This window comes from Ornithodoros turicata, chromosome 4 (assembly GCF_037126465.1).
Source record: "Ornithodoros turicata isolate Travis chromosome 4, ASM3712646v1, whole genome shotgun sequence".
NCBI classification, from domain to species: Eukaryota; Metazoa; Arthropoda; class Arachnida; order Ixodida; family Argasidae; genus Ornithodoros; species Ornithodoros turicata.
This window is the reverse complement of record NC_088204.1, coordinates 9,331,665-9,359,642: the sequence shown is the minus strand read 5'-3', so window position 1 is coordinate 9,359,642 and position 27,978 is coordinate 9,331,665. Positions and strand designations below refer to the sequence as shown.

At 46.5% G+C, this 27,978-nt stretch overlaps 1 protein-coding gene across 1 annotated transcript; it reads right to left on the bottom strand.

Annotated features, from left to right (window-relative positions):
- Positions 1 to 4,006: 4,006 nt before the first annotated feature.
- Positions 4,007 to 27,944, bottom strand: LOC135390986 (DNA-directed RNA polymerase I subunit RPA1-like). The gene is made up of 29 exons (XM_064621026.1): positions 27,686 to 27,944; positions 27,504 to 27,631; positions 27,234 to 27,444; positions 26,521 to 26,734; positions 25,953 to 26,154; positions 24,618 to 24,776; positions 24,013 to 24,153; positions 23,642 to 23,862; positions 23,368 to 23,587; positions 22,009 to 22,371; positions 21,410 to 21,493; positions 20,143 to 20,280; positions 19,390 to 19,509; positions 19,132 to 19,337; positions 17,558 to 17,843; positions 17,098 to 17,226; positions 16,873 to 17,037; positions 16,666 to 16,811; positions 15,397 to 15,652; positions 14,912 to 15,136; positions 14,327 to 14,376; positions 14,102 to 14,269; positions 13,156 to 13,373; positions 6,239 to 6,366; positions 5,584 to 5,664; positions 5,058 to 5,225; positions 4,860 to 4,970; positions 4,543 to 4,735; positions 4,007 to 4,166 (listed from the first exon to the last, which is right to left on the bottom strand). The coding sequence occupies exons 1-29, from the start codon at positions 27,846 to 27,848 to the stop codon at positions 4,069 to 4,071; spliced, it is 4,992 nt and encodes a 1,663-aa protein (XP_064477096.1). The 5' UTR covers positions 27,849 to 27,944; the 3' UTR covers positions 4,007 to 4,068.
- Positions 27,945 to 27,978: the final 34 nt, after the last annotated feature.

The window sequence follows — 27,978 nt, the reverse complement described above, 5'->3', positions numbered from 1 at the left end:
CGTACGAATAAGGAAAAAAATAAATAAAAAATCCATCATTGGGTTGACGGTAAATCATCCAGCATACTTGCCTTCCGCTAGGAAGGTTGAGAAAGTAGGCTCTCAGTTTCTGCGCGTGAAAAATCGATGCGAAGGCAAAAGAGCTTTAGCACAAAAACGGGAAAAAGAAGAATGAAAAAAAAAAAAAAGAAGAAGAGAAAAACACTCTCTCGGTGTATTTTAACAGGAAGTGAGCAAACGGCGGTCCAATGTATTGCGTCTCGCAGGAGGACCAGTATGGAGTTTGAGGTTTTCGGGAAATCGGGGCGTCTTCCGGTGTCTATCGGACAGAATCGGAGCAGTAATTTCCGATTATCTGTAACATTTGTAAATAAGTTGCATTTGTTAAGTATAACATTATTGTTATTTCGATTCGAACGTCGTGATTTCAGTCAGATTTCAGATTCCATTCTGCCTGACGAGAGAAGAAAAGAAACACTTTGTACCGTTAAACACGTAGTTAAGCATTCCCCGTGTAATAAATTACTAATGATTTGCAATCCCATAAACGTCCTCCTCGGACTCACTTATTTATTGTCGTAACGTGAGCACATACACAAGGCGTATTTACGTACGAATGTATAATAGTATACTACGTATAACGTGTATACATATGCACTGCTGTCGTTCTTAACAGCGTTTTCGTAAAGACGTGTTTTGCGTCACAAAGAAGGAACGGGAGGATAGAGCCCGTGACTTCACGCCGCGAGGCAACGAGGTCATGAGCGACGCCACTAATTAATTTATTTATTACTGGGTTTAGAAACGTTAGACGGGTTTGAACACGTGACCTTGGGATTAGACAACAAAAACAAAACGAACAAACAAAATGGCCAAGATAAGATAACACACAAAGAAACGCTTCGAACTCTTAGTAACAATAGTCGATTCAGAGTTTTCTTTTTTATTTGTTATATTAACGACTTCCATTTTTATAAGAATATTTGGGTGCTCGCGTAAATGCATTATTGCGTATTGTACATCCGAGAACCGTCGTAGGCATATATACCTTCCTGTCAACATTTCTGATTAGATCTGATTAGATCGAGGCTCCAGATATGGAGTTTCAAACCAATGTTAGAGTCCCGGCACTGGCTGTTCATATCTGGCAGTTTCTCCTGTGTTCTCCTCGGACTGCTCCCAGGCAAAGGTCATCCCAGTTATCAGTGTCGGCATGCCGACAGCAGCAGACAACATGCATGCAGACGACAAGCAGCAAACAAGCACGAAGGAACGGGAGCGATTTTACATAAACGAACTTCTAAACTCCTTGTTGCATATGCTACAGAACCTCTTTAATTGCGCGAGCCCTTCGTGACAAGCCCGACAAAGTCCGTGCCGCATTTGACAAAAGTGGTATATCGCATATGCTTTTGCCGTAAAGCAGTTCAAAGCTCCACCAGTAACTTACTGTGAAGATGAAGTTTGCGATTCCAGCATAGCTTTCCCCACAGGGCAAAGTCTTGCTTGAAACGTTCGCGTTTCCTTAAAATTCACGAACTTTCTCCACCTCAGACATTGAGCATGTCTATGACTGTTCGCATGCCAACATTTTCAGGCTACTGCATCACTACTGAATGCTACGTAAGGAGTTTGGCAATTCATTGGGTGGATTTTTTTATCCCATAGTTCAATGCATGTTGTTTGACGTGCATGAAAAGTGCACATGCACACTTCACTTGTCTCACATCTAATTATTTCATGTTCCAAGAACCAGAGAATCAACATGCAATCAGAGTGCAATGGCAAAGGAGAGAATTAAGTTGGATAAAAAAAAAAAAAAAGAAACATGCGCCATATGAACTGCCTTACCCACTCACACTTTGATACCTGCCAGAAAAATCTGCTCGAGGTACTTCCGATGACACGACCGTCTGAAACAATTTTGCTCCGAAAACCTGGTGTTGATATGACATGCATGAAAGTTAGCACATTCTCTGATTACGGCTGTTCTTGACATGAAAAGGCATCTTCTTTGTATATTTGCTTCCTCCCTGTGTGACGCTATGCACAGGCCATGGAGCGAATGTTCCACTTCTCACTCAGACACTTTTGTTAGATAACTACGCAAAGTGAAAATTGTAATTAAAAAATAATTGTCATGCAGAGATTTGAAAGACTTTGCGTATCGGCAACCAGATGGGAGTCTCATCAACGGGATTGTGCTGCAGCATTCATCAAAAAGCCCTGCGCCATTTCTTGGCTATCGTTCTTTTTACCCGCATTCGTGGCATTCTCTCAAAGCGAAAAGAGCTCAATGAAGTGGTCCGCTGACGACGCTGTGTTTAACGAGTACAGCGCTTAATAGATTCGCCGTGACAAGCAAAAATAAAAATGAGGGTAGCATTAGAAGAATATCGATACACAGCATCATTGCAGTGCAAAGACGTCCTGCCCAAAAACACAGTGTCCAGCAGGGCCCTGTACAGAGTTCAAATTATGGTCTTGTTGCTATGTGAAACAAAAGAGAATGCAAAACGTGTAATGGACACTATTCATTCAATGACACATGGCAGCCAGGGTTGCCAACTCGCTGGCACAAACTATAGCCACCCTGTGTGCCCAAAACCTAGTCACGAATAACAGGCAGTAGCCGTGGGACAGTGATGTGAACATTAACATGGACAACAGAGTGTCCCTGCCAACTATCCTGTATGCCATTCTACCCAACGACTGAGTGGTTGAAACATTTTCACACACGTCTGAAAACGATCTTGGTCCATGCATTTCAAGGTGAAAGAAGAGGCCTCGAGTGACAGTTCTAGCGGCAAGTCTTTATTGTGTGCCTTAAAAAAATGGTAAATATGAGATTCTTTGTGGTCCCTATGTTTCCCACGGTAACGTTGCTCGCAGAGCCAAATGGCTCACATCGTTTGTAAAAGACGAGTCCCCGGATGTCATAAAAGCACTCGCAGTTTCAGACGTCTGTGTGTCCTCCTCGTGAATACTGTACGGGAGTTACTTTCGGCTCCGTCTCATCCATTGGAATCTGCAAGTGGACGAACAGTCCCTTTGGAATACGTGTCGCTCGTCCGCGATAGCCGGCTTTATCGCTCAATTATATCACACTCCGCGCCACTTTATCACTCCAATACGCACCATAATTTCCTCGGCTGAGTTGTTCTTGCGCTTGGGAGGTCTGGATCGGTTCCGCAAACCGGATAGCATCGGGCACGGGTCAGCGCCTCCAGGGAGAGGGTAGGCACAGTACATGGCACAGAAGATGCCCTGTGCTATAACAGTCGCCAGAACACTACAAAAACCAAAACCAATCAATCACTGCAAACACGTCCGGCGCGTGGAAACACCGCACGTCGTATTCAATGTGTCGGGTAAACAGAGCAGACAACACGGCTTCATTTCGTGAAAAGTTAGAAAGGCATCGTACTTACAGCAAGGCCACTAAGCAGAACACGTAAAGCTCCATAACAAAGCGAGAGCACCGTTTAATGCAACTCCAAAACAGTGTGATACAAAACAGAAAAGAAAAACGATATTCAACGGAATAGTTTACTCGCCGACGGCCATCTTTGAATGCTGCGGGCGTTGTCAGTGGTTGTCGACGCCGTTGACCAGATGGCGCATCGATCGCCAGTGGCAGCTGGCACCAACACCAGTCGGTTGGAACCATTGCCCAAACAGCATCACAGTATTCCTATGTAGGCAATCATCTTAATTGAATGTTCCTGTTGAATTTAATAATAATAATAATAAAAAAAAACATACTGCCACTGCACATATTGAGGCACCGACCTTTCTATCTTTTTCAAAGTTTTCAATTCTGCTTTGCTTAGTTTGCTTAAATCAGTTCATAGCAAGAGATTGCAGCTGTCGCCCAAGAATTGCACGGTCAGCAAGTCGAGAGATCCAACTATTGTCAACACAACTTTGAAACGGGTTTATGTGTGCATCCTGAATTCCTATCCTATCACACACAACTACAATGAAGTGCAGAAGAAAAAAAAAATGTTTTGATAAGGAAATATTTATTTACACAACTTTTTTTTTTAATTTTCACAAAAGTCTCTATCAAAGACTGTTCCTAAGGTCCATGCAGCCGGTCCCCAAAGTGACCACACGACCTAACACCAACCGTGACGAGGGGGACTTCAGCTGATCTTGAACACCTACAAGGAAACAACACAGGGTTATTACAAACCGCAGGTTGTAAAGGTTCAGATCCAGAGGGCAGTAGGGACATCCTCACACCCCATCAATTTCTGCCATCACATAATGCTTCAATGTACCTTCGGCAGTGTTTCGAGCATGCTGTCCAAGGGCAGACTCCCCCATACCCTCAGAAAAATTCTGGACATGCCCCTGGAGTTGTACTATGTGCATACATTTTTAGTTCAAACATTTCAAAACACAGTAGTGCTCCGGATAAACTCTTAGTAAACGCCCCAGGTAAAAAAAATATGTTACAAAAATTCAATTGCATCGCATCAACTGAAACGCTAGCAGACGAAAATGCACGAAACACCGTTTTCTGGTGCAGGGTACCTGACAAGGTGGCCGATTTAAGAAAATTCATGGTGGTTTCAAAGGTCATCTGCTGTAGCGGAGATGCGTTGTTCTCCATGGCGATTCGGTTGCAAGCCCTGTAGGTGCCGTCGAAGGTCATATAGTCCGCCACTAGTAGCAAATGCCTCGGATCCACTTCAATGCCGTACACTGCAAACACGTTGGCCACTTCCTGTGCAGCACACCATGTTTCAATATTAATCGTGATGTCTTCCAAGAGACACCCGCCATTATTTGAACATGTCCGTACACTAAAGTTCTAAGCTCAATGAGTGCAACACACGATAAATGCTCACCCTAACAATGGCCATACGTGCAGCTTCGATGCCAAACGTATTTGCAATGGCGTGGATGTCGTTGCTGTAAATCCTTCGCATGTCGACAACATTGTAATACTTGAACATTTCCTTGAAAAAACGAATAAGAGAAACACTGAAGACCTGCTGGCACATCCATCATGCAACAGAATACACGTGGAAGAACGCTGTGCATACCACAAAGTTCACCCCCTCTGTCTGGAGCATCTTTCCACAGCCCGAGGTGTCCTTGGTGTCCTTGACCATAAACGCTCGTGTTATGTTTGGGACGGCATGAAGTACAGCCTTCTTCGCTTCTTCTTCCACCAGGGAGGTCATGTCCAGTTTGCTGCCCATCAGGTTCAACTGCTCCAAACATTCAAACAATGTTGGCAACATTTCCTATATACAGGGTGTCCCAACCAACATCCCCGAAGATATTAAAAAAAAGACCGAAGGCTCTACGTGAATGAAACTAACTCAACGTTGTGAACAGTACTATATCCTATTCACTAGTACTTTTTTGCGTTGCGATTAATTAATCTTTTAAAACAGTGGTTCACTTGGTTCATCCTTTTTTCTGCTGCACCGCTCATTATAAACGGGTACACAATTCAAAATTCATCACTTCTTATAAGATCTTTCCAAGATTTTCAACATTCACAAGAGAAAAAGCTTGTAATAGCAGCCAGTAAAAAGGCTGTCTTTATGTGCACGCACTTACCCGTATTGTGTAGGTGCACCACCCCTCCTTCTTAGTGTCGTAGTCATAACCAACCATCCAGGGGTGAGACTGAAGCACAGACTGGAAGGGGCAGGCACCGTGTTACTTCGAGCGAAGTACGTAAAAACCCCTTCATTTTGCAACCTCAATTTTTCGTGAATTGAACACTGTTTCACATATCCCCGTAGCCACTAAATCGCATGAATTCCTGATGCTGCAATTCCAGGCTCAATTATACCCCTGTCATTATTATTATCATTGAAAGCAATGGCCATTCAACATGTGCATAGTGCCACATTGGATCTATGAATGCACTTTGAGAAGTTGACACATTATACACTTGGTGGCGCCACGTGCATCTTCAGGCTTTTTTTGCGGCACTACGACGACTCGGACATCAAAAAAGGCTCCACCCACAAAGCGGCAAAAGATAACTGCGAAACTCTCTCTATAAATCTGGTTCAATCTCTGGTTCAATGATGATTGAAGCCTGCTTGTGTGACAGGAGTATTAGATTACGCGATAAACATCGATATACAAACATCGGTGAAGATAACATTTACAATTCCAACATAGCCTAAAATTTGCAAAACTTTGGGACTCGCAAACAATAAATGTTTTACAGTGTACCATAAAACGCTTGCTGGGCACTCACATTCACTCGGACAGCCTTAGCCCTAGTCTGCACAATGTCAAGTTCCTCGATGGGAAGTGGGCTAGGCGCCTTTGTATCATCCTCAACGCCTGCACCGTCCTCTGGCGTCTCTTCTTCTTCTTCTGCATCTGTACAACAGGGTGGTTAGCCATCCCTAGCTGTTTCTCTCACACTGCAACATTTTGCTACCCATGGTGTGGCATAGTGGTTATTCGTGGTGGAAGGAATGTTCTAAACATCGTAATGTTTTGAAAGAAGGGCTAACATTTGGCGGTCATTTCTTAATTGCGCATTATGTCATAGGTAATGCTGAGCCAAACAGGGGGGGAAAAAACATGCGGTGCCCCCATGGAAAGCAAACCGTACACGTCAGATAGCTATCGGTAACGTAAAGATAATTGGTTTAGTGGTTAACGGTAGTCACTTGATAATAATAAACCCTCGTACATAACGGCAAACCGGTCTCAGCACCAGTCAGCGATTAGGATCAGGATCGGCATTGCCAAGCCCAGGAACTACGACAGGGACAATCGAAACTTACACATCCAACATCAGTCACCATTGGGCACCCCAGGGTTATGTATACATGTATACAGGGTGTCCACCGTAACTATAGAAGTAATTTTTAAAAACAGAAAAATCACTTTTTCCCAGTTTTAACCAATGGCGATGTACTCTACGCCTAAATGCCCACCTTAAGAGGGCACAGACAAGCTTCTGTGTCGATGCATGCAAAACACTGTCGCAGGAGGACAGATTGGTTCGACAGCTATTTCCCACCCCCGCATACACAGGAAATGAAAACGGGAGCGCTATTTCCAGGCCCTTTCCTCGTGCTATAACTGCCTCAATTTTTTTGTTCTGAAAACAGTAACGTTACCAGTGACCCCAAGGGATCCGATGTTCTCATTGGGTCAATCTTCTATCATGGATAATTAAAAAGTTAATTAACACAAGTTAATTAATGCATCTGTCACAGGGCAACCTGTTGTTGTGCGAGTTTCTGTTTAAACATAGTTCGGTTCTCCTTTTTTGCGAGTTAATTTAGACAAGAGTTAGAACGGGCACTTGCTCAGTCGGCCATGACAGCTCGGGGATTCTAGAATTTACTGCCTCCAGATGTCTTGTAAGATGCGTTGGAGGGACAGTCCGAGCCAAGAAACCGGACACTTCAACGCAACTATGTGTGCGTACTCCGGGTTGTTCTCGACCCCCTGCGGCGAGGCCAGGCATGGCATTTTTGGGTCGGTCCCACCGTTTACGGTAACCCGATACCACGTGTTTTTCGTCCAGAATCTTTTGGCCCCCAGATTCTGGGAATTGTCTCCAGACTCTGTCTTTTGGAAAGTGAAAAATACATTATCGTTTTTTATGTTAAGGGGCCAGTCGTGTTGGGTGGCATGGGCGTGGTGACCCTTTTTCCCGCCCAAGAAAAGAGGGATACCCCGTGAAATAAGTTTTGGAAGCCCCGTTTAACGAGGTTATATAAGGAGATAGTTGGAAGAAATTGGGGGAGTCCGGTAGTCGATTTGGGAAGGAGAAGAAAGACAACGCGAACGGGGTAGCAGCGGTTTTCCCGCCGGGGAAGTTTGGGAAGAGTGGCGGCGACACTAGTTTGTTTCAAGTAACGGTGTCGACGATCGGTTTGTAGTATCGAATGCAGGTTGCTGCATAGAAAGTGGTTGATTAATGTGAAGTGTGCAAGAGTTGTGTGCAAGAGTTGTGTGCCACGGTGTGACGTCGAGGGAAACGCAGAAGACAAGCCGCCGCAACAAGAAGACGTCTCAGGCTCTTCGAAGTTTCTACGGACTTCCCCACCCCTATACAGCTAAGTGATTTGGATGAGACTGGCGTAGTGCAGTTTTGTAGGAGTAGTCTGAGTTGTAGTTTTGATTGAGAATTTAGAAAGCCAGAATACATGTTGTGCATTTTGTTGGGCGCCTGAGTGGCGAGTGTGATTTCAAGTTCATTGAGCAGAGAGTATCGTTGGGAAAGTTTGTGGGATCGCAGAGGTGGAATGTTTTAGCATGTGATATACCTTCATTTCTGTGTTTGTCGTGAAGTACTCAGTAAAAGTGCAAGTTTCATTGTTTGCTGAAAATGAGTCTGGGCTCATTCATTACCGCACTGGCCACAGTCCCTCCACTAGCCGGGTCCGAATCTATACATTGATCACGGGTGTAGGTCTATTCCACTCATTCAGACCCGAACCCGTGACAATTAACTGGCGTCCGCGACAGGACTCGGCAGTAGCAGTGGAGAACTGGGTACGTGCGTGGGTGAGTGAGCTGATTGTGAGACTCGGAGTTGAGTGTGCGAAAAACGGTGGAGTAATGGATCTGCACGAGTTACTTGCGATCGGAAAGGAGTTAGGCCTTGAGGGTGGCGCTTTGAAGGAGTGGATAGAAGTAGAGCAAAGAGAGCGCAGAGCACGAGAAAGAGAGCTCTTAAAAGAGCAGATGCTTGCCAAAGAACAAGAGCAGATACGGGAAAAGGAAGCGGCTAGGGCAAGAGCGGAGGATGAGCAGCGAACACTAGAGCTAAAGATCAAGTTGCAAGAGCTACAAAATCAAGGAACGACCGCATCCACCGCTAGCGTCGTGCGAGAGGTGACGAACACCTTACCTGTCACACCTCATCGATGGCTCGCACCTTTCGACGAAAGGCGTGATGATTTTGACGCGTACTTGATGCGTTTTGAGCGATTGGCAACAGGACAGCGCTGGCCGAAAGACCAATGGGCGACAGCGCTTAGCGTATGCTTGAGCGGCGACGCGTTGGGAGTCTTCGCAAGGCTGACTCCAGAGGACTCTGCCGATTACGATAAGGTCAAAAAGGCGCTTCTGCAGAGGTTCCGTCTGACAACGGAAGGGTTTAGGGAGAAGTTCCGCAGCGGAAAACCCATGGACGGAGAAACCGGTACTCAGTTTGCGGCGCGCCTGAGCAGTTTGTTTGACCGCTGGATTGACATGTCCGAAGTAAAACACGACTATGACAGCCTACGAGATCTACTGCTAGTAGAGCAGTTCATGAAGGGTTGCCAACCGAAGTTAGCAATGTTCCTGCGGGAAAGGAAGGCGGGCTCCTTGACAGATCTAGCCGAACTCGCAGATCGATTTTTAGAAGCTCAGTGCCAGAACCACCTGGAGAAGAGTGGAAGAGATGATGAGGATACAGTTGAGGAACCCCGACGTGGAACGATCACAAGGCAAGCGCGTGAAAGGGAAGAAGCACGAGGTCCAAAAAGGTGCTTTCTATGCAACAGAATAGGGCATATTGCGCCCGATTGCCGGTGGCGCCCGGGAAGACAAATAAACGTTACGTGTTACGTATGCGGCAAGGAGGGACACAAGGCAAGAGACTGCCCCGAGAAGGTGACGACACAGTCGCAGTCATCATGTCTGGTAGCCCCAAGACGTGAAGAGAAACGCACGGCAGAAGCATGTGAGGACGACAGGTACGTGGAATTGAGGAACGGCGTAAAGGTGCCGGTAGTGAATGCTTGTGTGTCCCCTGACACACAGTTTCGGGTAAAAGGCATGCCAGTGGCAACAGGGAGGCTGGGAAGGCACGATGTGACTGTCCTGCGCGATACAGGGAGTGACACAGTCATCGTAAGAAGGGCACTGGTGAAAGAAGAGGACATGACTGGGAAGTGCAGCCCTGTGCAACTTGCAGATGGAACCATGAGGAATTTACCGGAGGCGAGAATTTTTGTGAGTACCCCATTTTACATTGGACATCTCACGGCGAAGTGCATGGAAACGCCACTGTACGATTTGATAATCGGGAATGTCCCGAATGCACGAGGACCAGAGAATAGGCAGCAGAGGTACACTGATCGTCCAATTGCGATTTGGCAGAAGAATAGCCGGGGTGGGAGCAAGACGCATTTGCTTTCTGCCAACCACTTCAAAAGACGCGACGACAGGGGTTCTTCGTGGTCTTCGTGGAGAGAAGAACAAAAAGGAAGGCCTGCAGATATACCGTGGAGGAATGGTGAATGGAGACGGAAGCCGTACCGATGTCAAAGAGCCAGCGGCAGTAGGGTGGCGTCGACGTATCTGTTAGGAAATCGGGCAGAACAATGAAAATAAGAGAGTCGGTAGCAAGAAAGGGCTAATTGCATAGCAAACTGTGGTTAAGGACAATGTATTCAGTGGGAAGAGTTTTTCGGTAATGGGACCCGAAGTGTGGCGGCATTTTATGTGTTTCGGTAAAGTTGTAATTGTACACGGTAGTGTTGTGAAAGTCTGGTACTGTTATGCGATGAGTCCAGCGTATAACTTTTGGTTTGCATTTCATGGTGCCTTGGTTTATTTCTTGCATTTAGTGCATAAGTGGAGAGAGATCACGTCGGAGAGGCAATTTGATGGACGGGTACGTGAGTCAAGTGAAGAACCGTTGAAAGTTTTGCGTTGGTGTGCGCGCGTGTAATAATTACACAGAGATGTACTGTGCATGATGGCGAAGTGGAAACCATGGGAGGCACAGTGGTGAATATGTGTATCCCGGACGCATGAAGTCGGTTTATGCTGGAATGTTTGTCGCTAAATATGTATGTCGGTATAATGGTGGAATATGAGAGAGGAAGACATAATGTCGGTGCACACTATTTGAGCCGCATGTGAAGAGCGGATTGTTACAGTAGGGTTTTGCTTTTGCCGTATTTTCAATATACGGTTACATCTGTGGAAATGAAAAAGCCGAAGGTAGTGTGCTTGTTGTTGTTGCTATGCGCAGTGATGTAGTACGCGCAGCGATTTGTGTTGGCATCTACTCTGTACCCCTTAGTCGCTGTGTTTGTAACCGAGCGTATAACTGTAGTTGATATGGCATGTGATTGTGATACGGTTGTACTACATCTCTTCGGTCTTTGTCTTACTGTTGGTTAAATTGCGAGTGTGGATTTTTGTGGAGTGTGGAGTTTGTGTCAAGTATATCCGCAAAACTTTTGTCTGCCCTGTTTTTGGGTTTTGGAATATTATGTTATAATATTCTTAGCGATGGGGTCGTGTCACAGGGCAACCTGTTGTTGTGCGAGTTTCTGTTTAAACATAGTTCGGTTCTCCTTTTTTGCGAGTTAATTTAGACAAGAGTTAGAACGGGCACTTGCTCAGTCGGCCATGACAGCTCGGGGATTCTAGAATTTACTGCCTCCAGATGTCTTGTAAGATGCGTTGGAGGGACAGTCCGAGCCAAGAAACCGGACACTTCAACGCAACTATGTGTGCGTACTCCGGGTTGTTCTCGACCCCCTGCGGCGAGGCCAGGCATGGCATTTTTGGGTCGGTCCCACCGTTTACGGTAACCCGATACCACGTGTTTTTCGTCCAGAATCTTTTGGCCCCCAGATTCTGGGAATTGTCTCCAGACTCTGTCTTTTGGAAAGTGAAAAATACATTATCGTTTTTTATGTTAAGGGGCCAGTCGTGTTGGGTGGCATGGGCGTGGTGACCCTTTTTCCCGCCCAAGAAAAGAGGGATACCCCGTGAAATAAGTTTTGGAAGCCCCGTTTAACGAGGTTATATAAGGAGATAGTTGGAAGAAATTGGGGGAGTCCGGTAGTCGATTTGGGAAGGAGAAGAAAGACAACGCGAACGGGGTAGCAGCGGTTTTCCCGCCGGGGAAGTTTGGGAAGAGTGGCGGCGACACTAGTTTGTTTCAAGTAACGGTGTCGACGATCGGTTTGTAGTATCGAATGCAGGTTGCTGCATAGAAAGTGGTTGATTAATGTGAAGTGTGCAAGAGTTGTGTGCAAGAGTTGTGTGCCACGGTGTGACGTCGAGGGAAACGCAGAAGACAAGCCGCCGCAACAAGAAGACGTCTCAGGCTCTTCGAAGTTTCTACGGACTTCCCCACCCCTATACAGCTAAGTGATTTGGATGAGACTGGCGTAGTGCAGTTTTGTAGGAGTAGTCTGAGTTGTAGTTTTGATTGAGAATTTAGAAAGCCAGAATACATGTTGTGCATTTTGTTGGGCGCCTGAGTGGCGAGTGTGATTTCAAGTTCATTGAGCAGAGAGTATCGTTGGGAAAGTTTGTGGGATCGCAGAGGTGGAATGTTTTAGCATGTGATATACCTTCATTTCTGTGTTTGTCGTGAAGTACTCAGTAAAAGTGCAAGTTTCATTGTTTGCTGAAAATGAGTCTGGGCTCATTCATTACCGCACTGGCCACAGTCCCTCCACTAGCCGGGTCCGAATCTATACATTGATCACGGGTGTAGGTCTATTCCACTCATTCAGACCCGAACCCGTGACAGCATCGTCACAGAAGCTTGCCTGAGCCATCTTAAGGTGGGTCTTTAGGCGTAGAGTACATTGCCATTGGTTAAGACTGCGAAAAAGTGATTTTTCTATTTTTAAAAATTACTTCTATAGTTACGGCAGACACCCTGTATATTTGTACTGGTATGAACACAGGAGCAATGTCTATTTAGGAAGCTTTTATTATTAGAGCCCGAAGTTTTAGGGTTTAACCCGATTCTTCCCCGAATTGAAGGTTGCCTCTTTAGGGTGAAACCCGATTTTTACCCGGCAAATTGCCCTCACTGAGACGTCTGTAGGAATGCACATTAACTTGTTTGGCAACAAACAAAGTTACATCACCATTTGTACCGAACCATTTCAGTTAGTTCGAGTATCTGAGCCTGATTTCTCCCTGAATTCAGCATACTGGAAGTTTTTCCACCCGAACTTGCATGAATTTAGAGCACACGCTTATTTACCCAATTTTTACCCCACCGAATTTAGAAAAAAAATATTTCCCAAAAACTTCAGGCTCTATTTGTTATCTGTGTGTAAGATGTTTCTGTGCATGACATATTATCTGTAGAAGGCAAGATGACCTCAGAAGTTCCAAGATGGCAACACGTGCAGCAGAGGCTCTGTGCGGGCATGAGAGCACGATACTCACCAGACTGTGCCTCTCTCTCCTCATCTTCAGCTTCTTCATACTCCTGTTCCTGAGCATGTCTACTGCGTGCTTTGGCATCAACAGTGTCACCCTCCCCTTCTCCTTCATCCGAACTTTCCCCCCCATCATCCTCTACGGGGAGCTGCTGGCCTGCGGCCTCATCCGCACCCTCATTTTCAACAGACTTGTGCTCGCGGGCTGACGTAAACTTCAGCATCCTGAAAGCATCAGGAATAAGCATGACCTACCATGAAGACTAAGCCATGTCAATGTCATGGTGCTGTTGCCCATGCTGAGCACCAGGGAAAGAAGGTAGCTCAAACGAGGAAAATAATGAGGTCAAATGAACAGCATTAAGGGATGACTGAACAAGGCGTGAAAGGGTGAAACTGTACTCAGCTTAGCTACACTTCCCAGAATACTCAAGCAGATGATGCGTACGATGTCATAGCTTTTTGCTGCCACGAGGGCGCAAGCACTCAACTTATATTTTCATGCTCTTCTAGCCACGGGGAATACCCTGCGGATGAGCCGCAAGATATTCCGTAGCAGACGACAGGAAAAGACGGTGCCGTCTGTTATGTGTGCTATATCCCACTCCCGATACTTTGGTGCCATGCGAAGGCTCAACAAGATGCAGCAAAACTTACACCCCGAGAAAAATCTTTTAGACTTATTCCTCCAGTAGATTATTCCATGGGGCGTCGCTCGTGTGAACATGCGGAAACAGGTACAAGTGAATGAGAAGGAAGTGTAGAAATCCGTTACACTGGCATCTTCAGAAAGCCACAGCATCATGAACATCGTCTTCCAGGGCGCACGCAAGCTTTCGTCTTGAGCACATTATCAAAATCAGTCAATAACAGTAATTCCATTGTAGAGCCCAGCCACTTAGTCATTTTGCTCTACAGAAAGCAGAAAGCATTCCAATACAAGTTTCACTTACTTTGTAGAGGAAACGTGTTCCAGCTTCCTCTTGATTGCATCGAGCAACCTTCGCAGAAATCCCATTTCCATGTAGCGCAGTATCCTTTGAGGTGATGCACACAGTGTCTTGCGGTACGCCTTACGAGGCAGGAACCGGAAGTGCACTCTGTAGTGACGGTACCGTTCCCTGCATGGAGGATGTGTCAGAAACCAGAGGCCCCTGGCTACGGGCCCTGCTACTCACGTCTTCCCTTTGACCACAAGGGACTCTCTGACATCGACACATTCCAAGACCTAGAACAATGCCAAGAATCAGACAGGGAATGAACGTCCTCCACACCAACATATTGTGGCAGCACCCATAACCTCACTGGGGAATGCAATTCGAGTAAAACCTCCAAAGTCAGACACCTCTCTACCATGTCGGACAAGATTTCGTTGCACCGGCAGGCTCCCACTGAAACTACATGGGGACGAAATTCTCTGTGCCGGACACTTCCCTGCTAAATCGGACAAAACCCTGGCCAAATTACGGCAATCTCTGCCCATCTTTGCACAAAAAAGACCCAAAATGAGTCAGTGCCCTTGACTTTTGCCCCGTTTCTTTTCCCCCTATACTGGTCTCAGCATTTTGTTGTTTTAGTTTTTCCCCCGAGTCCAAAAACGGGTGCTGTCAGTCTACATTGTAACTGTTCTTTGTGTGAGCACTTGTCTTCGGTTTGTCTAGAGCCTTTTGAACGCACACTGCATCGAGGCAAAAAAAGAGAAGAAAAAAAGTGCCGCAATATCCCGCCGTAGGCTAGTATGGCACTGTGGGCAACCTACTGACCTGGGCCAACTTAACGGAGGTGATGCGGATGCGAAGGTTGTCCGCCAGCTCCTCAACGTTCGGCACGGGCAGAAGGTGTAAATCCATGGTCGGCGTGGCAATGTTGGCACTGGCCACCATGAGGATCTCTCGCATACGAGGGATCCCCAGCGTGACATTCATTTCACCTCGTCCAGCAAAGTGGAAAGTGTTGAGGGTCATCTGGGTGGATGGCTCTCCGATACTCTGAAATAAAAGTGACACGGTAGATCACTTTTGGGGAGAATACTCAATAAAAAAAAACTTATAAAAACATAAAAATAAATATTAAAAAAAAACATATTCAAATGCAAGGACAGGCACAAACAGGCTTTACTGGGTTTAGTCCTAGAACGCAAGGCCCTAAACACGACTCCTTCACTTCCTCATTCAAGAAGATAAGTCATGTGCTTGTAATTCTTTTAGGCCTGTGATATAATAGTTGGCCATGAGATAAGAAGGATTACCTGAGCTGCGAGCAGACCAACGGGCTCCCCAGGATCACAAACAGCATGCATATTGCGCAGGTAGAGAAGATTACGGAAGTCCTCGCTCGTAAGCGTCTTTCTCTCTCCCTCAGAGTCCACTAGGAGAGAGTGAGGATTGCGAGAGATGTAGTCTTCGATCAGGGCATCCATCCTCTCGGAGACTGCCCCGAGGTTCAGGTCACTCCTTACAACCGAGGAAACGGGATCCGGGTGACGCACCACACTCTTTTCAAACCTGCCGTTTTGGAGGCAATTCAATTCAATTCAATTCAATTCATTCTATCACACCAATGAAAGGCATCCTACAGAAAGCTACTTGCTGCAGAAGTTGAGAAACATGAACACTTCAACATGTTCCATACAAGGGGATGGGACTGTTACCTGTGCCATGAAAAGGCACAGTTACTGTAAGAATGGTTAATTCGCAAATTAATTTCGGGAATATTTTGCAGAACCTTAATTTCGTGAATTCGTGTGGAAGCGGAAATCGCGGGATCGGGGGTTCATGACACTGCCGACAGTAAACGACGAGAATTGGCTAGCCTCTACATGCGGGATGGCTTACAGAGGCTTACAGTGAACTCCAATCCTGTAACAATGCCATACGTGCTGATTTTGTGATAGCAGGAGTCTGCAATGCCAAGTGATGGACTATGCGAATAAACTACCGATGTTAAAGCGGCGTTTCAATGATAGAAATGTTTGACAAGAAAAAATTTGTGAGAATAAAGGTCGTCAAGTGAGTCGATTTCGCGTCGAGAAATCCGGTGCCCATACTTTTTCATCCCCGCTACCTATATTTCACAGAACCTTAATTTTGCAAAAAAAGTTTGATCGCGAAATTCGTGAAAATGAAGTCCTCGCGAAAATTTCTACTTTTACAGTATGAAGTAACAGAGCAAAAGTAACCAAATAGAGACATTTATAGATTTCTTGTGTAGGGATACAGCCTGAACACTTATCCAGTACCCAGAGGAAGCTACTTTCTCAACAACTGTTCAGGTTAGCTTGACAACTTGCATCAAAAGGAACCTTTGCAGCCATGCAAAAGACGGTTCAGACAGAATACGGCCAAATAGTCCACCGTACAAGCCAATACATACAAGTGCTTTTTGATTCACCTTCATATAGTTTTAAAACAAGGCAAGAAAGAAGGCCAATATCACTTGCAAGTTTTTGTACACATAAGTTATTCATAACGTTTGCAACGATAGAGATTCACGATACGTGCTTGTATGTTGTGCTTACTGCCAGCGTTCATCTTGATCCAGGTTAAAGAACCTGTCGCAGAGCTCCTCCCGTCCGACGTCCTGTCCCATATCACGACAGAACATGGTGAAGGCACTGTCCCTCATTACTGTCTTCTTCCTCAACTTCCTCTTCCACTTGCTAACCTAATAAAACGGTTCACAATAAGTTATAATGCACGAACAACCACCCTCGTTTCGTACTCACGGCTTTCTTAGCAGAGCGCAGTGCATCCGCGTCTGTCAAGCTCATGCATCTCTCCAGGTTCTCCCTGTTAAGCACTGCCTCGCTATTCTTGACTAGCACTGGGAACTGGCCCACCTTCAGCATCTGCATCTTGAGCACATCCAAGCCATCTTCGCCGTACTGGAACTGCAGACCCCTACGGTCACCACAAGAGAAACTAGCGAGAGAAGGCGCGAATTTCCCCACCTGAATAACACTTCCGTCACTGTCTCTCACTGTCTGGTCGTAGCAAACCATGAGCCCTTCCAAATGCTTGATGAGGCAGCGCTGCAGGTAGCCACTGCGACTTGTCTTCACTGCAGTGTCCACCAGACCCTGCAATGAATGATGGCTCAAGTGCAACACAGGCCATTCTTTTTTTTACGAATTCCTATCTAGAGGGTGCAGTGACAAGGGCCGCGTTAATCTGCAAATTCTAACCGAAATAAATGCGCCTGGCACGAGAACCTGACTCCGAGCAACTTTCTCCGCGAGTGTCTTTTGCTGGAAATTTACGCATTTTCCAGAGTGACACATATTCTGTCACGAGAGCCAGCAGCAGACATACACCCACGGGCATTGTCATGAATTGTCCTGCACAATTTAATAGGCCCCGGAGAGCATTGTTTTGCTACATGACAGTAGTCTGGCATCGGGTTAACGTTACCTCACGTCCAGCCATGCAGTGAAAGAAGAATTCCTGCGGTCGGATCCCGGTAAGGAATCGGCCGTCGACGAATCCTCCGGCCCTCGGGGAGGTGTCGTAAGGAAGGAAAGAGGGGAGGGTACGCCCACTGGCCATGAGGGGAACTCTACGCCCCTCCAACTCTATCTGGCCCAGCAGGCAGGAGATCTGCATGCAGTTCACCATGCCTCCTTTTGCGCCAGACTGTACCATCAACTGAAGGTTGTTGCTTGGAAATTTCTTCAGCAGTCCATCTGGGATACACGCCCTGCGAGGGAATCGTTCCATGAACCTCTCGTCACGCTTTGTCGTGAAGAAATGGTTCTCAAATTCATTAAAAAAATATATATTAAAAAAGAATTCGGGGTCTAACACTGAAAAACAACCCCACACACAGTGGCGTAGCCACGGGGGGGGCTAGGGGGGGCTCGAGCCCCCCCTACCTGCCACGGAACGACCCACGGAAATCGTGCAAATCCGAGGAGAAAATAATATAGGGGGGGGGGGGGGGTGACAGTGTGACGATCGCGAAAGTTCTTACAGTTCATGGTGTCTAAGCAGCACTCTTGAATGGTTTTCAAAGTATGAGCTTTTGAAAATCCTTCCAATCTCGTGACACCACCTCATTGGACATGACAGCCTATACATGTAATTGTATTGTGCACGTCCAAATCAATTATTTTCGTTCAGTGTTTTTTTTTTACCGCATTTTGCGGCGTGCACGAGTATGTGTATGTTGTCGCGCCCAGGATCAGCGGTGGGGGGGAGTAGAACGAGTTTTCGTATCGAGCCCCCCCTACCTTGGAGGTCTGGCTACGCCACTGCCCACACACCAATCACTCTCAATGCAAATTCTTACTCAGCCGAGAATTTGGCCTAAAAGTAGACCCGTTAAAGGGACGTTCTCGTACAGCATGAATAGAGCCTTCTATTTTTAGAGTTATACCTCATAAAGCTCATTATTACACCCCCAATTTGCAGAATGTATTGATATGCATAATGATATGCATTTACAGAATACATAGCATTGAGTGTTCCCTCAGCTAACAACATGACAGTGCTAGATCAACTATGCCACAATTTATTAAATAAGCAAACTAAATTAATACCATCCACATAGCTCACCACAAGCTGTGTTGGCAACCACATCCACTATGTCATCCTGACTGTTCATCCCTGACTGCACAAAAGAAAGCTGAAGCAAAATTCTCACTGTTCACTACACAACTCCATCCCCCTCATCGGCTTGTCACGCGGAGAAAGTCACTCATTGTTCCTCCTCAAGACTCACTCATCATCATCAAGATGGCAACAGTGATGGGGAAGTTCAACTTCCAATTTACAACAGACGTCTATGCAGATTCAACAAGGAAGAGACCACAGTACTGGTGGGAAAGAGGCGGACACTGCAGCTGATGGAAGTTTTTTTTTTGTGTTATTTCTTTTTCTGGCTAGGATGCGCAGGTGACACCACGTTGTCTGCCCGCCACAAAGGGAAAGGCCAACAAGATCATCGTCGTCGTCATCATCATCCCACCGACTAAAGTAAAACTTACTTGTTAATGTCATTGTTGACTTGATCTGTGTGAGACTTCATCGAAGCGTCCAGCTGCTTCATCTGCCGATCTTCCCGTGCCAGGTGGGCATCTTGCAAGCGACCCTTGAGGTTGGCCGCTCCGTCCTCGATGCCCAGCGCTTTCTTGGCCACACTGTCGCCCTCCATCCTGGCCTGTTTCATTATCTTAGTGCGTTTCCTATCGGCCTGGAATCTATACCGTGAGACGGGGCAGTTCTTGCTTCACACATTCCGTTACCTTGCGAGTGACGAGAATGTCCTCAATGCCGAGAGTGAATCCCACGTGCAGTTGCAGGTAATGGGTGAAGAGACGGGCGAATGCGGTCAGCACCAGGCTGGACGTCGTGCCGCCATACAGCTGTAAGGCAAGTGTATGCCATTTAGGGACTACAGCATCGCATAGTTCACATAATTTTGGGTGTTTCTTTTACTGAGATAATTGCGAGAGATGCGTGAATAATAGCTTTTAAAATTAAGCATCTACAAAGCGAATAGTTATGCAACCAAAGTGACTTGTCATGTCACCGAATTGAACGCGTGTGCACTACATAGATGTGTACGCACATCCAGGGGTGGATCCAGATCCTCGGGGGGCGGTTTCTTTGTCGGAGCACATTGCGGGGGAGGGGGAAGAGGGAAATCCATTGTATAAACTAACATTTTGGGAGGGGGGGCGACCCTCCCCCTTTTTTTTTGTTTTATACCTTCCCTTCAGGCATTTTCAGGCTTGAAAAGATTAATCTGGCCCATCGTTGAGAGAGCATTGAGGGAATTCCTCAGTGCCATCCCTCTGCAGCTTTGCCAGTGCTCTACAACAGAACAGTGTTGAGGACATAGTGTGCACCCAAAGTGCTGCCGAAGGTACCGAGGACACAACTGAGGAATTTCCTCAATGCTCCCTCAACAATGGGCCCAGGTCTCCTCAAAGGCCAACTAGTTGGCAGACGACCGTATTTAAGCCTCGGCCCGTGTGTCGACCAGTGTGCCTCACCTCGTAACAGATGTGGACCAATCCAAACTGGGTTGGGCCGTAGTGGGCCTTGTCCAGGATGCCGCACAGCAGTTCTCCATCACGGATGATCACTTGACCTTCACTCAATTTTTCGTCTCTCTCAGTGATGCCCCAAGCCTAGTGACATTGAGACAGTTTTCATACACACTATAATAAGCATAGGAGGTCACATTCTCCTATGCTACTGACACAAAGGTAAGTGTGCACTATATGTACATTTTCTAGAGTAGTGCGAAATGAAAAAAAAATCCTTGCAGAAACCAAACTAAGAAACCACATCGCAATGGAAGTCAAATGTCAAAACAACTCATGGTTCATATCTAATGTCTATTACTATCCTTCTAGCTTTTCATCAACCGAGCTACCTCTCGACGTTCCTGATCTTCTGTTACGCCGGAAGTTTCTACGACTTTGTCTTTTTCGCAAGTTTTTTCGCAACACATTTTTATGACCTAATTTCATCACACCTGCTTCCTATACATCGCCGAGACATGAACACATTCTTAAGGCTGAGCGTTTTCTATGCAACACTGACAAATTTTTTCGTTCATTTTTCCCGTGCACATCCAACGACTGGAACTGTCTTCCTCAGGACATTGTCATAATTAACTATTTCATTGTATTCAAGCGAGAACCAGCCAATTTCCTGCGTATTTAATATTTCTGCATTATTTATTTTTCAACTTGCGTAAACTTCTATCTTCGCTTACCCCCCTCATGTAATGCCCCAATTGGGCGCCTCGAGGTACTGCCATAAATAAATAAATAAACTCCATCAGGGCCAGACACCACATTACAATGCGGATCAGCTTCAAAATTTGCACGACTTTTGCAACGTTAGAAAACACTTTTTCTCTTCTAGTCATAATTAGAGCCTGAAGTTTTCGGGAAATATTTTTTTCTAAATTTGGGGGGTAAAAATCGAGTAAATAAACATGTGCACTAAATTCATGCAAATTCGGGTGAAAAAACTTCCATTACACTAAAATTGGGGAGAAATCTGGCTCAGTTATTCAAATTAACTGTAGCGGTTTGGTACAAACGGTGATGTAACTGCATTTTTCTGCCAAACAAGTAAGTTGGTGCATTCCTAAAGACATCCCAGAGAGGGCAATTTGCCTGGTAAAAATCGGGTTTCACCCCAAAGAGGCAACCTTGAATTCAGGGTGCGAATTTGGGGAAGAATCGGGTAAAACACTAAAACTTCAGGCTCTAGTCATAATATAATCTTTTCTAACTCTCTGACCTTGGCAGGAATTTTAGACTTCCCCTCAACAGTTGGCGGAGGCATGTCCTCGGGTATGCAGTTGATAAGTACCGTAGACAGCACCTGCGAGGAAACAGGTCAACACAACGACATGCAGAGTGGTTAGGGTTGCCACCAGGCCGGTGTTATACCGGCACGGCCGGTTATTTGCTTCCTCTGCCAGTTGCCGGTAGGAAGGTGATACCGGCAGCCTTTTGCCGGTATTTGTGGCTCAAGACCTTTCATAAGGGCTTTTACGCGGTTTTTCCTTCAACATTCCACTACAGCTCGAACAAATCTGGAGCACAGACCAAACTCTGCAGTCACCAGTCGTTTTCTTAGTTATTCATTATTATTATTATTATTATTACTCATTGTTATTATTATCGTCGTTATTCATTACGTCTTGTGTTCGGAGGGTACAAGAGCAGTGGTTGTGCAAAGCTGTTGGTGGTTTGCGTCGAGCCAGCTAGAACGTTCCTCATCCACTTTCCCACGAGCCTTTCCATGTTTCCCTTCCCTCTATCCCACCTCCTCTCCCTCGGCCGGTATTTTTCACTCCGAAAGGTGGCACAACCCTAAGCGCGGTGGAAGCTCACCTGTTTGCCCGTCCAAAGTGGCACGGGCCTGCGCAGCGCAGGGGGCAGCAGCTTCACCGCCGCTCCCACCGAGGGCAGGGCACCAAAGACCAGCCCGTTGTAATCCTGGCGATCGAAGAAGCGGCTCTTCATGGTGAGTAGGGAGCCACCAATCACATGGTCCTGGATGAGGCCGCTGAGCGGAGTCCCATCCTTGGGCACCAGGTACTGCTTGTTGACGTTGGCGACGATCTCCGCCTCCGCCCGTGCCAGTTCGCTTTGCGGAAAGTGCGCGTTCATCTCATCCCCGTCAAAATCTGCGTTGTAACACTTGCAGTTGGCGTAGTGGAGCCGCAAGGTCTTCTCGCCGGGTAAGACGCGAGCCTAGAGAGACGTTGAGAGAAAGGTTGATTCGGTTTAACGTGTTTTGCACGTGAAAGAGGAAGGAGGTAGCCAGAACATTAATGGAAACCAAAAGGAGCTAAGTCACTCTGCACCAAAATTAAGCTGCTGTCAAGAGGCCATGCTAGCAGCTTAAAAGGCTGGAGTGCCCCAAAAAAAGTATCTCTGTCTACGCAAAATTACGGGGAAAGAAAAACAGCAACGTTTGCAAAGAAATTATGGAAGTTAAGTCGGTGTACGTAATCGCCCCTTTCTTTATTCAGAAAAAAAAGGACTCTGCTCGTTTCGGAAATCGATTCTTTAGTTATCAGACGTTTAGCCCATGCGTGCTTTCGTAAACGTCGGATGGTACGCTGGTTGCCTGCCGACAAGTTTGGACAGCCCTATCAGCTGCGAGGGCTTTACTTTTACAAAGACAGGGTGTCTACTAAGCTGTAGCCTTCGAATTCCCTGACTTTTCCCGGTTTTCACTAACTATTTCAAGCGGATTCTGTGACGAAGACAAAGGGGAACAACGTTTTGTTACAGATCCTTCATAAAACAGATCATTTATTGAGAAATTAAGGTGCACCTTTTTCTAATAGAGTGTGATTCGTTTCCTACAATGAGGTTTAGCACAAATTTTTGTCCCAAAAAAGTAAATAATGGCTTCAAACCGACCGAATATTCACAAAGTAGTAGTAAAACTGCCCTACTTTTCTGCCTCCGAGCTTGTCGTATTGGAGAACTGCTACTTGCGGCAACGTTACTGGGGTCGGGCCACTCAACCACTCATCAGCACTCGCGATTCACCGTGTATCCTGACAGCACTCGTCTGTGATTTTCCCCCGACTTCAGCTGCCTTTTTTTTTGGGCAAATTCCCCGACAATTCCCCGATTTTTCCAGTCACATCAAAATTCCCCGATAATTCCCCGTTTTCCAGGTTGGTAGACACACTGAAACACGACAGGATGACCGGAACAGAATGAAGTGCTGACCCTGTGAGCCATGATACTGGGCTTGTGCAATGTGGGCTGTCGATTGAGCAGCAACATGTCCCCAGTGCGTAGGTGGCGGTGCACGGTCTTGCACTGCTTGAACGTCTTGCGATGTACCTCGGAGGGTGTCAGCAGCTGCTTCGCCACTGCCTCCCTCTGCACCCGATTCGCTGGGTCGAGGCGGATGATCGACCCGTTTTCTCCCTCCACCAGCAGGGCACTGCACGAGTCCGTACTTTAAACACGCCGTGCGAGAGTGTGCGGGAAAACCCACCCGGGATAGACATTGGGACCGTTTATGACCGCCCTGCGGAGGTCGGTCACATTGCGGTCGTTGACAGGCTCCGGGTACGAGAGCCGCTTCGCAAACACCATTGGCACCCCAATCTCCTCGACGCCGATGTACGGGTCCGGAGAGATGACCGACCGAGCCGCGTAGTTGACACGTTTTCCCATCATGTGCTTGCGGAAGAGGCCCTCTTTCTTCTCGAGAATCTGGGTAGAAATTATTTCGATACAGCAATACATACCGTGGGACTCCCACAGAATTAAACACAAAGACTCTGCATAATACGTTAACGAAAAAGAAATTACGAAAAAGCTTAAGCAGAAAGGAGAAGTAATAATGAAACATCGGTTAGTTACCTGTTTGATTCCTGGAACCTTGGACAGGTTGATTTTATCCAGGTCACTGTCAAAGACCGCATTGACGGCAACTTGCAGTGCATTCCAGGCAAAGTGAAGTTTCGCACTGATATCTTTGCCCACCAGTTTGTCGACGATCAGCTGAAAAAGAAAAAAGAAATCTCTCATTGTTCGATGACTAAATTAACCTTCCTTCAAGACAGCACTATTGCTTCCCTAGGTTCAGCTCACAACCCTTCTGTGCTGCCTTAGTCGCCACTGCCCAATACATAACTGTCATCTCAAGAAATTCCACTCTTCAAAGACCGCAACCCCGCCGCAATGAAAACAGAAGGCACGTGTTGTTTAGGCCCGAGTAGAGACACCTGGTGACTGTAATTACTCGCACCGGATGTCTCTACTGCTGCACAGACTGCAAGCTGGCTTTAATTTCTTTTTGGGCTTGATGGTTCGAACCTGAACGAAGTAGGTAATTTCATAGTATGTTTAAAAAAGCAGGTGACTACGTTAAATGAGTAGTAGTAAATCATGTCACGAACGAAAACTTTGAGAAAACAGTGGTAACCCATGCGAAAAAATCTATTATGGATCTATTATGGACTGACCTGCAACCTTTGCATCTCCTCTTCGTTGACTTCCTCTTCTTTGATGTTGTCACGGTGCATGACCCTGAGGACAGCCTTGAGAGCATTGCAACACTGGATCACCTTCGACAGGGCTTGTGTCTGAGGGTGCTCATATTTGCGGCCGCTCATGAAGCTCATCTACAAACAAAGCACCCGACGCGTGTCATCAACAGATACGAGCATGGCGGTGGCCAGATGGCAGAGTAAAGCTACACTGTTATGGCGGCACCTCAATCTCAGACTCCACCACGGGCAGTTATACTGTCTAAACCCGTCAGACCAAGTCCGTTCACGCAGATTTTGGTCATAAATCGAATTGTCATACTAACAAGAAATGCCTGGAAAACACTGTCCCTCCCCCACACGTCCAGCGCGTGTGGATCTACTACATATTGTGAAAAGCGGAAATTTGGTGGTTTATTTACGATTTATTCCTGATAGAAATCCGAGGGTCCTGTAGTTTAAGTACTGCTTTGTGTGCAAGAACAATGACTCGCAGCGAATTCACCTGAAAACCGGGTCGTGCTTTGGATGACAATGCCCACAGATGCGTCAACCCAAATCACTGTACTTTGTGGAACAGAAGGTTTGCAAGGTTAAGTGGTATTAATAGGGGCAGAACGCCAGTGTTCTCCCCCGTTAGTCCTCAAAACTCTGTTCATAGTCGGTGAGGTCAACAGTCGGTGGTCATAACAACGGGAGCAGAATGAACGCGTTCTACACGATCCGTCCTCACAAGTTCGGTCATGGTCGGATTAACGAGTTGTCATAATAACGAGGGAGAAATACATGGTGGTTCTATGGGGAAGAAATGGCTCCCTAGAAAAAAGGGTCACAAAGTGCAGATGTCATGTTAACCATTGTCATAATAACGAGCATAGACTGTACTTGGAGCCTGAAGTTTTTGGGAAATATTTCTTTCTAAATTCGGGAGGTAAAAATCGGGTAAATAAACATGCGCTCCAAATTCATGGAAATTCGGGTGAACAAAAAACTTCCAGTATGCTAAATTCAGAGAGAAATCGGGCTCAACTACTAAAAAAAAGAACTTTACTGCTTTGGTACAAACAGTGATGTAACTGCCTCTGCTGTTAAATAAGACAGTTTGCATTCCTACAGATGTCTCAGCGAGGGCAATTTGCTGTGTAAAAATCGGATTTCACCCTAAAGAGGGAACCTTCAATTCGGGGGTGCAAATTCGGAGAAGAATCGGGTTAAACCCCAACACTTCAGGCTCTACTCAGACCGAATGTCAGACGCTGTGCCGTCAGCACTTTTCTTTTTCTTCAATGAAGCATACTTAACGGGACTCACTGGTCTGAATCGGGTGGGCGGTACAACAAGGGCCTCCAAGAAGAACATGTCCAAGGGACACTCGTGGGAGGAGAGAGACAGCACACCAAAAAGCCGTTCGAGGAGGGGCTTCTCCTGTTCCCACACAGCACGCAAGTGCTTCCGGGCCTCCAACGGGGTCAGGTACGTCTGCCCTGCCCCATCCTCGGCTGCGTCTGACCTCCTGCACCCAATCCATTTGTTACCACCACACAATACGCGCACTAGTGGGTACTCCTGCTCCGGCAAATGTTGCGGTTTTTCCGCACTACCACGGAACCCAGAATATGGCTCTCTTCGATGGCTCTACTTCCATTGGGTCGGCAATCAAAAGCACTATCTCGCTTCACGAAACATGGAAATTCAGCCGAAAGGTTTTAAAGGTGGGCTGGAAGAGTTAGGTAAAAATCGAAACCCAAGTGCCGCATTAACTCCACAAAAGGAGTCTTCAGTAATCCGGAATAATGATAGGTTAAAAAGCCGCGTAGAACCCTCTTTCCAGTTTTAACCCGCACTCCCGTTCAAAGAATTCAAAAGAAAACAAACTAACGAGCGTTGTTTCTTGTCTGCAGTCTCGATCCCACTCGCGAAAACGAGACGACTCTCGTTCTGCACCGTCATGTTAGGGCGCACCGCTTTGCACTGCATGCACTTGCGAGGGGCTCCCATCAGGTGATCGCGCACAAAGGCCTTGATCAACCGTTGCCGACACTCCACCACGTTCTTCACTCTGGAGGTGTGGCGAGCCTCTTCGGGATCCACCTCTGTAAAGTGGTCCAGTTATTAGTATTCAGGACATACCACTACTTGTGAAATGCAAATTTATGCACGAGCCCTCCGCACTCCAGAAAACATAACACCACATAACACACGCTGTGTTGACCTTTGAACCAAACGATAGTTATCTTAGAGGGCTGACATCCTTTTGTGGCAATCAATCACTGGCTTAGTCAGAGGGGGGGTTCTGAGTGTTCAACACCCCACCCCACAATAGTACCTTTGGTAGTGCATTTGGGAGAGGGAAACGAGGGAAACACACTATGTGGTGAAGTATGAGGACTTTCTATATTGATGGGTCAACCTGAATAAGTTCAAACAGACCAGGCCACAATGACCAGAAATTTACACACGGTAAAAAGTTCAGAGGTACATGAAATTGAGCTCTGACAAGTAATACGAACACATGCATTTCCACACACACACAAAAATAATTCATTATTGCAGTTGTGATACTGTCAGCATAGTTTCTGTGGAGTGACCTACCCTGAATGACGCTCTTCACGTAAGCATCGATGCGGTTCTTGAGAACAAGGCCCAGGTCCTTTGGGTCCTCAGCGACGGCAGCAATTTCCTGCAGCTCCTGCACTGCGCCCACACAACCGTAGTCCAGTACTTGCAACTGAGCCAGTGTCACCTGGCACACGAACGGAGGAGCGAGTAGGCGCTTGCAACCGAAGCAACTGCCACGAATCAGCTGCGAGAGAAAACGTAATTTATTCCCCTCGGTGTCTTGCGTGCGTGTTGATACTGTACCTTATGCAAGGTCCTGAAGAACATGGGATTGAAGCTGACCAGAGGCAGGCTGATATGGCCAATATGCCCCGGGCAGGCGATAAAACCCAAGCCGCATGTTGCACATAGCTCATCTTTATTACTGGGACCTGTACATGAAAACTATTTAACAGTGCACGGCTGCTGTTATTGCATCCACGTACCGAGTAATGCATCGTGGAGTCCGTCTTTGGTGGGATGCCCAACGACATCGAAGGTTTCTGCTTGCGTTACATTTAGTACACTTTGCTTAAGAAGTTCCTCTGTGCTGAAGACGCGAAAGCTTACGCTGTCAACGTAGTAATGTGGGATTTTATCAATATCCATCTTTCGCTTCTCACAGAAAAATAACGTGAAATACCATGTGCGCGCAACACATGTTGACAGTAGTGCCACTAGTCGTCACCAGGGGAAGTGGACAGTGGTTCGGGTAGAGCACGGTCAACTCCGCACTGTG

What these genes read in the sequence shown, in the direction of transcription:
- LOC135390986 (XM_064621026.1), bottom strand. Translation starts at nt 27,848, where the DNA reads ATGGATATTGATAAAATCCCACATTACTACGTTGACAGCGTAAGCTTT. An exon ending in AGGTTCCAGGAATCAAACAG is followed by an intron (nt 23,863 to 24,012) that starts GTAACTAACCGA and finishes ATTTCTACCCAG; the next exon opens with ATTCTCGAGAAGAAAGAGGG. An exon ending in CCAGTATCATGGCTCACAGG is followed by an intron (nt 22,372 to 23,367) that starts GTCAGCACTTCA and finishes ACGTCTCTCTAG; the next exon opens with GCTCGCGTCTTACCCGGCGA.